General features: G+C 37.0%; 2 protein-coding genes across 2 annotated transcripts; one reads left to right on the plus strand and one right to left on the minus strand.

Annotated features, from left to right (window-relative positions):
• Nucleotides 1-637: 637 nt before the first annotated feature.
• On the plus strand, nt 638-4819 carry LOC108211757 (acyl-coenzyme A thioesterase 2, chloroplastic). Its single transcript, XM_064090322.1, has 5 exons — nt 638-1132; nt 1283-1460; nt 2094-2557; nt 4026-4154; nt 4327-4819. Exons 1-5 carry the CDS (start codon nt 767-769, stop codon nt 4474-4476), a joined length of 1287 nt encoding a protein of 428 aa, XP_063946392.1. The 5' UTR covers nt 638-766; the 3' UTR covers nt 4477-4819.
• Nucleotides 4820-6915: 2096 nt separating this feature from the next.
• Nucleotides 6916-11054, minus strand: LOC108214499 (formin-like protein 1). Its single transcript, XM_017386514.2, has 4 exons — nt 9113-11054; nt 8825-9030; nt 8347-8591; nt 6916-7895 (listed from the first exon to the last, which is right to left on the minus strand). Exons 1-4 carry the CDS (start codon nt 10663-10665, stop codon nt 7092-7094), a joined length of 2808 nt encoding a protein of 935 aa, XP_017242003.1. The 5' UTR covers nt 10666-11054; the 3' UTR covers nt 6916-7091.
• Between the last annotated feature and the right edge of the window lie 6232 nt (nt 11055-17286).

Below are 17286 nucleotides of genomic sequence, written 5' to 3' on the forward strand. Positions count from 1 at the left end.
AGAAGTTTTTTAAGTTAGAGATTTTGGTTTGTGTTACAATAAACTAATCGATTCAGTTATGTATCTAACAATTTTGCAAGAAACGGTTAATTCAATCCGTTAGTTGTTTAGAAAATATATTATAAACTCTAAAAAATATGTGTGTGTGTGAATGAAGGAGTGAGGCCCTGTTATAATCACAAATATTCATCTCCAAAGATCATTGAATTAAGATAGAGCCTGATCTAACGAAGACACTTGTTATTTAAAATGATGTCATTTTTTGGGCTATAATAACAAGAATCTCTTGTCGTGAAAATGGTCAAAAATAGTGGTTTGATATGCATTTTTGACAAGATAATGCGCACCGGGTATCCATCCTCTCCTTTTTTATTCTCCCTCCTGCCCAATGATGAGGTATGCGGTCAATGGATCTTAAATGCGTGCACGAAATCAACGAGTTCGTCTAATTTAAGATGGAGAGAGCATTAATTTTTTTTAAATGTGATACTCATTTTTGCAAGTTGCGATTGATATCATGCACATTCTAAAAATTTAATACATCTATCGTAAAGCCCAGCCCAGTCCACAGGTCAACCATAACCGTTAATATCTTGGGCCTCTCAAAGCCCTGCATATAATTTACAAATTTTGTCATCAGAAAGATGACGGTGAACCAAATAACCAAATATCTTGTTCATCTTCTTCTTGTTAAAAATTCATGAATCTGTAAACCCCCAACTAAAAAAGGTTTGGTGTCCAACTACAAGGCCGCCCAGAAAGAAAGATGGATTCAAGTAGTTGTCCTTCAAATGCAATTCCCGTAGTTTCAACCTTCACTTCACCATTTGAGACTTGTGATGATCAGAAAAAGCCCCTCAGCTTGTGGCCTGGAATGTATCATTCTCCTGTTACTAATGCTTTGTGGGAAGCAAGGTCCAGTATTTTTGAAAGACTTCTTGATTTCTCAGTTGATGCTCCACCCCAGAGTCAACTGCTTACAAGAACTCCTTCTCAGAGCCGCACTGCAATTCTCTACAATTTCTCTTCTGATTATATCTTGAGAGAACAGTACAGGGATCCGTGGAATGAGGTCAGAATTGGTAAATTGCTTGAAGACCTTGATGCTCTTGCTGGCACCATCTCAGTCAAGGTGCCTTTTTTTATTTTCTTCTATTTTCTTTATTTGTGCTAGTTATGGACTTGTAGTGACCCAGATATTTGTTTTCGAAAAGGGGTTTCGCAATCTGCATTGATTTTGTACCATCTTGATTTTTGACTTGTGTTTCTTTTGTTTAACTAGCATTGTTCTGATGATGATCACATGACAAGGCCTCTGTTGTTGGTGACGGCTTCCGTCGACAAAATGGTTCTCAAGAAGTCGATCAGTGTCGACATTGATTTGAAAATTTCAGGAGCTGTTATTTGGGTCGGGAGATCCTCGATTGAGATTCAACTGGAAGTCACTCAGCTCACAAATGGTATGCGACTCAGAATAATCTTAAAATCAACTTGTTTATATGGTCAAATTGTTTTTTATATAGAAATGTGAGGACTTTGATGTGGATTGTGTAGTCGTTTCCGACCACCCTTTGACCAGGGACTATGTCAACTTTTAATATACAATTTTGGACTAAAGATAGTGAAATAGTTGATGTAATTATGTATATAAAAGAACTATAATCTAGTAATGTTTTTGGTATCTGAGGCGTCTAAAAGGTAACAAAGTTGTTGACTCTTATTGGCTTCCAATTCCCCACTATTGTTGGATATCTGCTAGTAATTTATACCTAAGGGAACACAATATCTGGATATGTGGTTATTGAACAAATATTGTGAACACACCTACCTGGACACAATATCTGGAAATATGGTTGATGGAAAACATTGTCGACATAGGATTCTTCAAGTTGAACTAAAACATTATCAGCTGAATCATGAGTTGTTCTAGCTTCTTAGTTGTAGGCTGGTTGCATAAAATGATTATGAGCTTAATCATAAATTGTTCTCGCTTCTTATCTGCTTTTAGTTATTTCTCAGCCCAGTTTATGAAGATGCTAATAACCTCTCATATTTTACCTGAAATCTAAAAAATGTGGAAAATATTGTGGCAGGAAGCACTGATACTTTCAACTCGGTAGCTCTTATGGCCAATTTCATATTTGTGGCTCGTGACTCAAAGACGGGGAAAGCTGCTCCAGTAAATCGACTTTCCCCAGAAACTAAAGAAGAGACATTGCTCTATGAAGAAGCAGAAGCAAGAAATGAACTGCGTAAACAGAAGAGAGGAGGTGACAAAAGGGATATTGAAAATGGGAATAGACTTGAAGCATTATTGGGTGAAGGCCGGATCTTCTCTGACATGCCAGCCTTGGCAGATCGAGACAGTATTCTTCTCAGGGATACACGTTTGGAGAACTCTTTGATTTGCCAACCACAGCAAAGGAATATCCATGGCCGGATTTTTGGAGGATTTCTAATGCACCGAGCATTTGAATTGGCTTTTTCAACAGCATATGTTTTCGCTGGCATGATGCCGTGTTTTCTTGAAGTTGATCACGTCGATTTCTTAAGACCGGTTAGTATTACTAAGCCAAACTAAAATCTAGACATTATCTTTGTTTGTCAGCTTGAAAAGAGCAATGTCTCTTAAATGAAGAGTATAACTCTAAACTCCAACTCGCTTTCTTCCCTCCCTTTGTTGGCATCACTTCTCCTTTGCACATCAAGTCCACTACATTAGCGAGAGAGATGGAGAGAGATGTTTTCCTATCACTAATCCAGAATATTGTCTTTTCAATTCGAATACCTCTAACTGGGAGGCAGACATGCTTCTCCTTTCACATGTCTTTCATAATAGTTGATGGACGTCCGGGATGGTATGAGGAATATGTCCACATATTCAGATCATAAAACCTCAGTCTAACCTCTTTAACTGTGGCATTTTCTCACCAGTTTATTTCATTGTTTGATGTTTGGCTTTTCCTTATTGTAAAATTATAGGACAGGCATCACCAAGTTATGTTAGACAGGAACTAGGTAGGGTTCAAAATGGGGTGGGGGAAATGGCGAACCCGCCCCGTTAATACGGGGAATGGGGTAGTGATGGGGAGTAATTTTCCGCCCTGCCAAAATCTGGGGCAAGTATGGTCTATGTCCCCCCCCCCCTCCCTGCCCCCACCCCCGCCCCCGCCCCCGCCCCGCGCAGACACACATATATTATTGTGTTATCCTAATTTGACATACATGTATTTATTTAGTTTTGGCTAAATGACATGTACGTATTTCTAGCATACATGTATTATATAATTTTATTAAATTCTCACGAAAAAAATCACTATCCTTTTAAGCAACTTCTAAAATTATATATAGAAACGGGGTAAGATGGTTGGGGTGAAATATTTAAAATCCCCGGTGGGACGGAGATGGGAATTAAAAATATATCCCGACGGGGAATGGGCCGGGGCCGCGGGGACGGGGCGAAAAAAATATATATTGGGGCGGGGTTGGGAAATGAAGTCCCCGCCCCAGTTTTAACCCTAGAATTAGGGAGTTACATAAACACTATCAAGAGGCCGTTTGGGTGAGTTTAAAAGAGTGGCTTATGCCTTATAGTGACTTATTGTGATAAGTGTGAACCGTAAAATATCTGGTTGGGTAATTTTGTATTATAGGTGACTTGTGACTTGATAAAAATATAATAATAAAAAATAAATATGATAGGTTAGTTATTTGAGTGATGAAATTAAATTTTTACTAAAAAAATTAGTAAAAATAAATAAGTTGTTCGAAAAAATACATTCTGTCAACTTCTGACTTTGAGTCAGTTTCTAGCTTATTTTAAACTTTAAGTTAGCTTATGACTTACACAAACAGACATTTTTGAGCTTAAACTCGAAAATGGCTTAAAGTTCGGGACCATAAGTCTGCCAAACATGCTCTAAATCACCTAAATAGCTGTTGAACACATTTCCACATACATTCCTGTTCGAACTTCAATATTTAAATTGTTAAAATCAATGATCTCTCTGTTTTCTTTGGATCAGGTGGATGTTGGAGATTTCTTACGTTTCAAATCATGTGTTTTGTACACCGAATATGAGAATGCAGATAAACCTTTAATAAACATTGAAGTCGTCGCACATGTTACAAAGCCTGAGCTGAGGTCTAGTGAGGTATGCTGTTGCCCCAGTAAACTTATACCAGTAATCGGTAACCAAAAAATGATAATAATAATAATAATGATAATTGGGCATTGCATGATCTGAATTTCATAGAACTTAATGGCATCTACTGTTTGCAACGGAGATCGTTATGTTTAACTTTGCATCTCTGCACCTGGAGCAGGTGTCAAACAAGTTCTACTTCACATTCACCGTGTGTACAGAAGCAAAGGCCAAGTCTAATGGATTTAAGATTCGCAAGGTGGTCCCTGCTACAGAGGAGGAAGCACGAACGATTTTAGAACGCATGGATGCTGAAGTGATGGATAAATGACAAGATATATTAGATATATACATAAATATCTTTTATATAAGAACACCCCTGAATAAACAAGGTTCAGCAGTTAGTTATGTACCTGAAAGAATAACCATTGGTGCAGGAGACTGATTGGGTTTTTTTCTTCCTTATTCATATATGCATCCATTGTACAAGGCTGCAGTACATTTCTATGTTTAACCTTAACATTACTGGGTGGCATATGTTTGCTTATATAAAACAGCTGTAGTTACTAGCTAACTATTACAGATATACAGGTTCAAGTAAAAGACTTGGCTAGAGTTGACTCAGTTTCCACATGTTTAACGTTATTATGTTTGAGGTGGTGTCTTGCGATGCTCTTTCCACTTTGCTTGATTTTCTGCAGCATATTAGCATTGTAAACAAATGAATACAAAACTGGAAGTCGTCGAAGACCTAACACTAGAACTTGTTTCCTAGTGAATTTTCTGATATCTCTGGAGACGCAATAATTTAATCACGGCTGTAACGTGCTCGAAGAACAGAAGCTGGAACTGAAGCTTCTCAACACAGTGTTTGCTAAGCAAGTGAAGTATTTTATATATGGTTTGGATCTAGCTTCTCAGTATAAAAAATTCGATGTCTTCAGGAACATGTGCTGATGGTGAGTTTAAAATTAGTAATTATGACAGCATATCCTTCTGCATTCTAATATTCCATCCTTCATTATTGGCATGGATCCAAAGATATATATATATAGGGGTTTGTTCAAATACAAACCAACTTTATCATAAAAACCTAAAAACCAATTTCAAAACTAAACAAATATCCCCCCAAACTCTTAAAAACTAACAATATCCCCCCCCCAGCTTTGCCATCAACTTTCCCAAACTTACACTTTCCACCCCGCCACGTCACCACGCCACGTCAGCGCAGGGGTCCCCCACTGCTGACGTGGCACTGCCACGTCAGCACTGGGTCACACCCACTGCTGACGTGGCAGTGCCACGTCATCTGCCACGTCAGCACCTGCTGATGTGGCACTGCCACGTCATCTGCCACGTCAGCAGTGGACTGGCCCAGTGCTGACGTGGCAGCTGATGTGGCAGTGCCACGTCAGCAGGTGCTGACGTGGCAGATGATGTCATCAGTGGGCCCCCCTGAAAATTAAAAAAAATAAAAAATAAAAAGATTGGAGTGCTCATAGCAAAAATGGGAGTGGAAATAGTGGTTTTTAGGTTTGTATGAGAGTGTGGTTTGTAGTGGAATAAGCCCCTATATATATATATATTCGCACATGCGTGGCTAGTGCAGCAATGGTAACTGATCCAACTCCATAGGGTCATCTCCCAACACCTAGAACAATGCCTTCTCTCAACTTTAGCAAATGAAAATTCATTGTTATGTATGTTCAAACATCTGGTTCTGGATTTTTCAATCACTGCACAATGTTCCTTTCGAGCTCTGAAGAACCTAAGAAACTTTCAAGGGGGACTGAAGCTCTAATGGTATTGCTCATCAAGTGTCAACTTTGTTTACCAACTCTTTTTGTTTACTAAATTTGTTCTTAATCAGTAAATGTTGATGCAATTTCTTTTCATAAAGGGAGTATCGAAACTGCTTCCACTAGATTGATCACTTTCGGCTTTTGTTTGCATCTTTTTTGCACCATAGTGAGAGAACATTTAACCCTTTTTATCTTGCAGTTTTTTATAATAAAAATTAAAAGGCAAAGGTCTACACTCGTAAAGTTAAAGGTGAAAATATTGGGACGTTATGAGCTTTAGGGACACAGTAGATCTGCGCATCATTTTGATTGCACTCCACCACTTGGGATTCCCTTTACATGCACCAACCGATTCCATTTTTGAACCACAACATTGTCACATTATGAATATGGTACCATTTGAGAAACGTCCCCAATGCCTTCATCATCATTGCATCTTTTCCTGTCAACACCCAAATTATGGCCTAGCAAACATGTATCAACAAGAACCTCGGAATCAGGTCACTATACCAAACTCTGAATTGGAATTTAGGGGAAAAACTAAATTTATTTGATGACACAAGTGGATGTTATACTCGTATTAAGCAAATAAAAATACATCATATACTTAAATTCAGATCGACTGGTGCCCAAGCGGACCTGGTCGTAGAAGAGGTCTAGAACTTGATTTTCTACTCCCCTCCTAATCTTTAAAAAAAAAATGTCAGCTACTACAAAAACACACTATACTTCTTGTTGTAAAAACTAAAAAACGTGGAATGCAAGTTCTCAAGCAGAAGATTTCAGCTAAAGCGGAGATAACAAGGAGTATTAAGTCCTGCATCATACCTACTACTCATTTCAACAGACTTGGGTAGGGCAACTGTGCAAAAGTAGTCCGATTAAATAATCATAACTGTGAAATAAAGAGCATTACACATCCAAATCTGATTTATCGTGACTTCAGAATAGATTTGGTGTTTGTCATCTCCATAGCAACAAATTTCCTCTATATATATTGATGGTAACTACAATTTTCAAAATCTTTTATATGGATCTATATAAATACAAGGAGACAAACAACAAAGCAATAAGATTACATTTACCTATATTTTGGCAGGAGACCATCCTAAAAAGGCTCCTCCTATCCTACGACTTGTAACCACTAAGGAGATGAACTTTCGTCAGAAGAAGAATCGTACTGCCTCCTTTCTGAAAACCCGGCAAAACCCGGAGGCATGGTTGGATTCACGGGTACTGGGAATTTGTGGGCAGAACTGACTATTGTTCGCTCATTTATCAATCCTACTTCCTTGCAAACACGATCAAGAATCGTTAAAAAGTCCCTAACGACCAAGAATATTCTGAAAGGGTGAGCTTCTTCCTTGGCGGAGTTCCCATGGAAGTATTCTGTGATCTCTTTTACCAAAGAAAGTGCAACACTTTCTTGAGCTTGAGTTCTTATGATCTCCTCCTCTGCCATTTTTACAAAATTGCCCATTGATTTAGAAAATCCTCGACTGTTCTCATCAGATTCTAAAGCCTGAATCATCCGGACGATTTCTGCTATTTTTCCAATTCCTCTAGAAAGCTTCAAGACATCTCCGCTAAGCACCTCAGAATCCATGGATGCAGCTTTCTTTACATTTGTAAGGTCCAAGCTGATACTTGAAACGACCTGCAGACCAAGCTTCCTCAACTTGGCATCATCAGCAGAAGTCGGTTGTACAGTTTGGTTGGCATTAGAAAGTCGAGCACCTTCAGTTCTTATTATTTCCTGGACCACAAAATGCAAAAGAGTTGTTTTTCCATCTGCACCCTTTATATCGACGAGCTTAAGGAGAGTATCAAGCTTAAAAGCCTGGGCATCACCACGATTTGTACCAACATTCATGCGGTTTCCGGTTTTAAGAACAGCTTCCAAAAGCTTTAGAAACATCCTGCTGGTCCTAAGCTCTTCACATGCGGCCTGTTGTTTTTAAACTACTCAGCATTGATAAAACTACTATATGATGATCAAGGAATTTTTACCAATAAACTACATAAAAGTGAGTACTTCTTGTCAATGAACTAGTAAACATCAGAACCCATTGACAGTGTGCGTGATTTTGTTTATAATTCTAATTCTATACATACGTACAAAATATTGTAAAATAATTAACTTGCTTGCACTGGGACCTAAATGTTGCAAGTTAATATATCTGACTTGCTCAATGAGAATCAGAAAAGATCTATGAGTTATTTGGCAATTAGATACTTATAACATATAATGTAGCAAAGGTGTTTGCTCTGTTTGAAATTCCTATTTAGCTCATGAAGTTGAATTTAAAAGTTCCAGTTACATAGTCAATACGAACAAGATAAACAATATAATGAATATACAAAACAAACATGATAAGTCTTGTAAAATAATAGCTTACCTCCAGTGTTTCAAATGACTTTTTGAGGTACTCGACCTCAGAATCAAAATTGGACACGTAAAGCATAGCCTCAACCCTTCTAAATGCGAAAGGTATATCAAGCATTGACTTCAAAAATTTCTCAGCGGGACCAAGTTTGAAAGGCGAGTCGTCTTTATATTCTTTCAGCTTACGTTCTTCCTCCTTGGTAGGAGCCATCTTCAATAGACTTTCAAGAAGCTCAGTTCCGAGGTTATCAGCATTGCCTGCATAAAAACATGTTTCTATCGTTTACGAATAATAATACTTGAATTCTCTAATTACTAACAATTTTTCACTTTTTCAGCCAATTGATCAAAGCTTCTTGTCAAATATCATTACATTCATTCCTCTATTCACCTTAAAAGCTTTGTAGACATTGACTAAAACTGACAGAATACACTAGATCATAATGAAGCAAAAGATGGTGTTAACCCAAACAGTAGGAAGCTGGAGTTACCTTCCAGAAGAGCTTCACACACTTCCTCTATTGTGACATTAAGGGCCCTTAGCAAAATGGCAACATTCTGGGACTTCTTCGGATCCAGTACACGATTTTCTTGCCCTGATGAGGGAAGAACTGGACGCCAAGTTGTTTCATTGGGAGTTACAGTAGGAGTCGGTTTATTCACAACAAACAATGTCTCCATCATTTCCTCATTCAACCTGTAGCAATCATACGATTAAATAATACGGCTAAAGCAACTAACAACAACACGGTGAAAAGGGAATAAGTGGAGGACTGTACTTGAAAGAACTTGATCTAAGGTGATCCCACACAGTTTCACGATCAGAACTTGCTCTGACTTTATCCCAATGCAATGGCTTTAACTTCAATTTAGGAGTGTCTTCATCCACATTGTCAGTGCTTTGAGGGGGCATTTCTATGGGAGATATCAGTGCTGGAGTGGCTAAAGTCACAGGCCGAGAAGGGGCAGCCAGGACCGGTGGCCTCAACACGGGCTGAGCCATTTTAGTACCAGGGGTTTTCGGACTTTCAGATTGTCTTGTCGGTGGTAGGGGTGGTGGTGGTGGTGGAGGCAATGATGGAGCATCCGCAAAATTGTGAATTCTAGCAGGTGAGGAGGAAGGGCGATGAGAAGAAGCTGGTGAAGATACATGAGATGCTGTTGGTGATGAAGCCTGACTTTCACTAATGTATCTTTCGGGTGACGAAGAAACTGGTGAAGATGCAGCCGTGAAACCAAGATGCTGTGGATGTAATGTACTGGTCACTCGATCTACGGATGATAATTCAGAAGCTTGTGATGATACATCACTCAGATCCTTCATTTGAAGCGGAGTCAATTCAGGTGATTTGGTTGTTGAAAAGTGTTTAGGACTTAAACTTGCCGGAGGAGAAATGCTCAAAGAAACAGACCTCACCGGCGAACCACCCGAATCGGAAGGGGTATAAGAGGTTGAAGATGAAGTGGTGGATTCAATTTCTCTTCTCTCGTCTTGGAAACTCTTAGGCTCGTACAACGTCCTTCTTGATCCAGTACCGATTGAGCCTTTGGGAGAGTAAAATTCATCGTTTTCGTCTTCTTCATCTGCAATGAGAGGGCCTGAATAGTCCGCATTTTGGAAGTTCTGTTGCTGGGGTTGTTGGCCGCTGAGTTTGAGTGGCGGCAGTGGTTGCAAGTCCGGTGATTCCATCTTTCTGGAACTAGTGTCATTGCTGTGTTGAGTGTTGGTGTTATTCGAGATGTTGGTGTTTGCGAGAGTGCCTAAGTAGAGGAACTCGGAGCTGGTTTGAGGTGATTTCCGGGGAGGTATTCTAGGGATTGGGTTCGTGGGTATGCTTGAAACTGAGCTGAGATTACTGGGTGTTTGTGGTTTTTGGTGGGTGTTTGGCAAGTTTTGATTTTGACGCTTACGGATGTGGAGGAGGATGACGACGGCCACCACGGAGATGGCGGCAATGACGGCGGCGACGGCGGTGAAGATGAGTTTTTTGGAGATGGGTTTTGGAGAGGAGGGTCTTGGGAGGGAGAGGGATGAGACGTTGGCCGGGACGGAGGAGGATGTGGTGGTGGTGGTTGGTGTCGGTGGGGGTGGGGGTGAAGGGTAGGTTGGGAAGAAGGGGAGCTGGTCAGCTGGAGGAGTGGTCGTCGTCGTCGTCGTAGAAGGGAGGTTAGGGGGTTGCGATGGTGGGATGGAGTCTTGTGGGAAGAATGGCTGGTGGAGAATACGGCGGTGTTGTTGAGGGTGGGCGGTGGTGGTGGAGGAGGAGAGGACAAGGAAGAGAAGGAGGAAGATGAGGTGGGTTTGCGTTTGCATTTGCATTTGCATTTGCATTTTGAGAGAGACGAGAGAGAGATGATGTTGATGAGAGAGGTAGAGTAAATGCAGTGGTCTGAGCTGTGGGGACTGCCGCCCTCTAGAACCAAGAATGTGCCATTTTTCTTTAACTGCTGTGTTGGTGTAAACGGGGACTAGGATAGAGCTGCCTGCCTGTGACTAATTTGAATGATGAGATTAGAGAGAAAGAGTTGAAGAGGGTGTGAAATGGTGAAAACTTTCTTTGTGCTGCAACGACTACTACTGCTGGGCACTACAGTAGATCTTTCACCAGCAGATGATGATATAATGCTAGTGTGTTTTTACTTGGATACAGCTAAGATTCTTTCTACTCCTACCACTCATATCCGAGGTGTTTTCTTTATTTTTTCTCTCATTTCTCGCACAAGAAATTCAACTATTTTCTCACTTTATTTATCTATCATCTGTAATAAGAAGCCATCGGGTGTTCCGTAATTGCTGCATCAAATCAAGCTACGACCATTAGTCCGCCTTCAATTTTCCAAAGCCACCGTTTTCAAAGTAACTAACTTACGAGGTCAGGGCATCTCAAACATCGTCGATTATAATGGTTGACTAAATTACATTATGAGTACGGTAACAAGATCACACCAAAAAAGATTTAGATCTCGATTTTAATAAAATTATTATTAAAGAAATTAAAAATTTAGAAATAAAAGAAACAGGATGAGACGGATGTGAATTTGATGAAAGAAGGGAGCGGTGACGGATGAATGATACTTATGATTGGCGGACGACTCTCATTAGGATTTTTTTTGTTTGTTAATGAGTTTTTAGATTAAGAGAGTTTTTAGTAAAATAAGACTATATATATAATTATATTAAATATTAAATGATAAATACTAAAGTTTTTTTTTTGATAAAAAAGAATAATTCATTCATCAAAAGCCGTACGGCATCTACAGATATAATCAAAATTGGACAGACGCTGTATTATATCGCTGTTGAATCCTTCTTTCTTGGAGAGGCAACTAAGCGATTTGAAGATGATCTGAATATATGTACTCGTTTTCACCTGACTGGCTTTCACCTACTTGGCTTTCACCTGACTGTTCTGAACAATCGACCATAGATGCGATTCCATAATAACCTTCGAATCTGAATCAAACTCATGAAAATCATGTCGATCTATAACCTCAGTCATGAAGAACATCAAAACACACCAAAACAAAAACCAAAACCAACTCTCACAAGAAGGAGAGACTAACAAAACCCAAATAAATTGGGAATTTATTGAAAGAAAAACAAGATTAAATAAGAAAACAAAAACAAGAAATCGGGGTTTTCCACCGGTGAAAACCGATGGAAGCCCCCTCGAAAACTTTTGATGGAAACTAGGGTTTGAGAGGGAGAGAGCGTTTGGGTTTAGAAAGATTAAATACTAAAGTTGAAATACGAATAATTTGACGTGAGTACTTTCAAGTTTCATCAAAAGACATTACTCCCTATGTCCCTCTCATTTCTTTACTGTTACTATTTTGGGATGTCCCTCTCATTTCTTTACATTACTATAAATAATAAGTTTTTTTCATCATTACACCCACTATCTTCTCCCACTATCTCATATTTAACAATAAAAACTACTATTACACCCACTACTTTCCTCCACTATCTTAAATCTATTATTAAATATTGATAGATCTCATCACTTTACCCACTTTTCATCTAACTTTACTCATTTTTCATACATTGTCTTGGTCTCCGTGTCCCCCTCCAAAGTAAACAATTGAGGGGGACGGAGGGAGTATGATATATGAGTTTGCTTCATACTTTATTAATTTTAGCTATAGTAGAAATATGTGGGCAACTGTCCCGAGTATTGAAAAACAGTAGAAGAAAAAAACAAGAAATGATGGACTGAATTATAGAGCACCTTTACAACAAACTTTAGTTAATATTTTGTCATTATACAAATATAGGGTCAATTCAAATATAATTGTCCACTACACACGAAATGATTAGAAAATTATAAAGTAGTAAAATTATTGCTTTTCCATAATAGAAAGTGTAAAACAAAGTATGCTTTCAGCTGCTAACATCAATCGGCGACTCGATAAATTGGTAATCACACGCCTTGAACTTCGAGCATGGACAAACGGACATGTACAAATCGGGAAAAAAATTATGCTGCCTGCTGTCCGAGATTTGAGATTTAATACTTGTGTAAAGGTATAATAATTTTATAGTATTTTGTTCGAAACAAAAGATAGAGGAAGATATTATGACTTTCGAGTTTCACCCCAAAAATAGCAACAGTGATAAGTTAGAATTTGTATTTAAAAGTGTGGCGCATTTGAAAACCGGTTAAAAATCATTTTTCAGTATTAAATTATAATAATTTCATTTATTTGAGCACAATTATTGAACTTGCTGTAAATCGGCAAGAATGTCTCTTATAAGTTGGATTTTCCCTTCTTTCTTTTTCCATTTAAAGTATGGGTAATGCTAGGGACCCCAAAATCAGTCTCCAAATTCATTTTTCTCAAATGATGTGGCAGACATGTGAGGATTTTAGTTGGGTGATTTATGTTCATACATAGATTCTTATTATTTATTATCACACATTGCCACATAGATTTGAGAAAAAATTTGAAATTTTGGGATACTTAGCATTTTCCTAAAGTATGAGCAAAACTGACATAGATCGACTCGGAAATATTCAATTTTACTTTTTAATCATATTTATTTTTATATATTAAATATAAATCAATGACAAAATGAGTCAAAAAAATTGGATGAATAATTTCTAAGAAAATCCCTACTTTTATATTTCTGTTTTTCTTGTTTCTTGTTAAAATTTGTGTTTTATATGTTGAACAAATTGATTTTTTTTGTGAAATTGATTAATATATTATCATATTAAGTTAAAGTAGAGAAATTAAAAATTAAAAAAATGAGAAATAAAAAAGCGATGAAGTTAATATACAAGGGAGGACAGGGCAAATAGTAGGCACCGACAGACACCTCCAAAAGAGCACAGCACGGAAGAGTTGATACCAGTTGATAGTGTGGTAAGATGTACTCCCTCTGTCCCTCTCATATTATTTTGGGATGTCCCTCTCATTTCTTTACGTTGCTATATATAGTAAGTTTTTTTCATCATTACACACATTATCTTCCCCTACTATCTCATATTTAACAATAAAAATTACTATTAGCTATCTCAAATCTATTATTAAATATTGATAGGTCCCACCACTTTTCATCTAATTTTATCCATTTTTCATAAAGTGTTTTGGTTTCCGTGTCCCCCTCCAATGTAAACAATTGAGGGGACGGAGGTAGTAAGATGCAAGAATAGATGATGAGTAGAATCTTTGTACGTAAACGAGTATGGATTGTGTAATCGGTAGACGCGGCAGGCATGCAACCCTGCTGAATATATATATACGTTAACAAATCACTCGGCGCTCCTCCCTCTCTCATCTCACTCGCCATCTTTATTATTAGTATTATACTACTATTATTATGATTAATTGATTATTATTGTGTAATGCGCGAGTAGAAGAACAGGTGTGTTGGACTGCTACACATTCATGCATATGTAGTATAGTAGTAGTAGTTGTTGTTTAAACAAAAACAACACCGTCGACACTCGACCGACCCATATGTAGGTATTTTAGTCATTTATTATCAATCTCTTGTTTCTTTTCCCATTCCTTGCTCCTTCCATCTACATTCTACGTACTTGTTTATCCTCCTCGCCCAAAATTACCTACATCTTTTTACATCCACACTTCAAACTACCATGTACTGCATCTTCCCAAATCATCTTGGTATTCAATTTTTATATCATTTTTCCTATGGTGTGCCCGTGTGCACAAAATAAGCACAAAATTTGATAATTTTTCTATATTTTGATTGGCTTACACTTCTTTAATAATAATGGCACTCCTGCATTCACACCAATGAAAACATGTTAATTTTATGAGTTTCCGTGCTTTGCATGTGCTCATTGACACACACCAGACAAACCCTTTTTATATTATACATTTCAGTTCCATTTTAAAGCCGAATTTAAAAAAAAAATCATCCATGAAATTTACATATATTTAATTACGATTCTTTTTTTGAGTAAAATTTAATTACGATTCTTAAAAATATATTAGGATATTGAGATAATTAACTAGGTTAAGTTATCTTAAAAATTATCAAGGATATGATTTTAAGTCATGTTTAAAATTTTGATTGTATTTACTTGAGGTTACTTAAAATTTATCAAAATTTGATGATACATAAAAATCGATAAACTTTTGTGAAATATGTGGCATGATAATTTTATTACATCCTTTAAAATTTAAATATCTCTCCACATTTCACGAGATTTTGAATGATGGTGCTTAATCATGATTTAACATATATTTTAAAATGTTATAGATGCAATTCATTAACTCATAAATTATTAACAATAGCTTAAATTTACATTTGCAGCCTCTCCTCAAAACTCTAAAAAAAAAAAAATCCTCTCAAGCTTTTTTTTTTTAGCCGTCGTGAGGGGCTTCCATCAGTTTTCACCGGTGAAAAGCCCCAAATCAGTTATTTTCTTTGCTTTGCTCTTGTTTTTCAATAATACTCCTCCCCAGGTAAGGATTACTATCTTTCAAGATTGTATCTTTATTTGATAAAATCTTTTTTGGTTGAGTTTTGTTCTCAATTTATTTGAGTTTTGTTTATTCTCTCCTTGTGAGAGCTTGGTGTGTTTTTTGGTGTGTTTTGATGTGATTCAATGTCCAAGACGTTGGATCCGTCAGATTTTCAAGGGATTGATTCAGTGATAAAGATTCATATGGGATTACAGTTACGATCGATAGTTTTGATGAAAGCTATATGTGTATATATCAATTTCAACAAATCGCTTGATTGTGTCTTTACAAAGACCATATTAATCAGCGATATGATTTGTTTTATATTTGTTTGACTCGATTGTTCTTGTAAATGCCGTATGGCTTTTCATTATTGAATTAATTTATTTATTTTTTCAAAAAACAATAGCTTAAATTTACTTTAGACACATATCTTAAATTATAAAATTTATAACTAGTTAGGAAAATTCGATTTCTATTTCCCCTCAAATGACAATAGCTGCCAACTGCTGCCTTGGGTCTATATTTATACGTGCACATTACTAGCAAGTCGTGCGAAACTAATGAACCCCCCGCTTTGATTGACTATTGAACGCTTTCTCGCATTTAACACTATAAACAAATCGGCCTTTCACATTATCCGACAGTAGAAGCTCAAATGATAATGAACTTTGAATAATAGAGTAATAAACAGAGCTCCAAGACTCTAAAACATATTCTACATGTTTGTAGAGGAATATTACTGCTAAATACTCCCTCCGTCCCTAAATACTTTTCCCGTTTGCCTTTGTCACGTTTGCCAACACACACTTTTGATCATTAATATCTTTAATTTTGTATTAGTATTAAATATAAAAGTTTCACTGTATTAAAGTACTCGTAAATATGAATCCAACGAGATCACTCATGACTATATTTAGTCTTATAAATTAGACGTAAACAAGTAATTTGTCTCGTGTCATGAACAGTGCCGACATTTGAAATGGGCAAAGTATAAAGAATCAGAGGGAGTAATTGTTAATTTGTAAACATTTCATTGAAAGAAACCCTTTTTAGAGTGTGTTGCGAAGACTGTGCTTGAATATAAATTTATCCCCACGACAAGACAAATTGGTGGGTGCATACTTTTGCACCTTGTTTTCTTGTGAAACTAATGCATTTAACAATTTTGTATTGCCATGAATCCCTGCTGCCAGTAGCCCCACTCTCATATGGCCGACAAAAATTGCATGTAATCACACCATCATCTATTAATTTATGATTATTAACTCATTTCCTGAGAAAATCAATTGTTAAAAACATGGAAAACAGAGAACAAATATCATACGTGGTTCAAACAAAATGATGTATTGTTCCATTTCTAAAAACAATTTTCAAGATATATAGAGTTTAAAAACTCTTTTAAAAATTAAAAAAATTGAAAACATAAAATGTTATTTTAAAAAATAAAAAATAATACCAAATAACACATTATATGTCCCAACCATCTTTACTCCCACGTTATACCACCACCACAAAATTTTTACCGTTTGTTCAAGAGTACGTACTACGTAGTGATTTCTTACACATAGCTAATCAAGCCATGTTCTATGTATCATCATTCGCCCTTGCAGAGGATAGCTACAACGGTTTTTCAGCTTTATCTCTTACAAATCGCTAATCTTGCTCTCGACTTGACACAAGAAATATATAAAAACCTATTTTAAGATTGAAAAGATTAACATTCTCAATTTAACTTATTAACATCAGGCTTAAATTCAACTCTGGGTTTTAATAAGACAGAACAAAACTATCATAAAATTATAGAACAATATGCTTCAGTTGAATGTAAATAATTCCTAAATTTGTTTATGGGTCAAAAGACTCAAAAACAGGCAAGGAAAAAAAAAAGCCAAGCTAAAAAACACCTAAAAGAGCAAGGGGTACTGATTTTCTAAATGATCACATGCAACCGCATGTTACCAGCAGTAAGCAGTCCTATTGACATAAATCATAGTGTTGCTACTGTATTAGA

Source organism: Daucus carota, chromosome 3 (assembly GCF_001625215.2).
Source record: "Daucus carota subsp. sativus chromosome 3, DH1 v3.0, whole genome shotgun sequence".
Classification (NCBI taxonomy): domain Eukaryota; kingdom Viridiplantae; phylum Streptophyta; class Magnoliopsida; order Apiales; family Apiaceae; genus Daucus; species Daucus carota.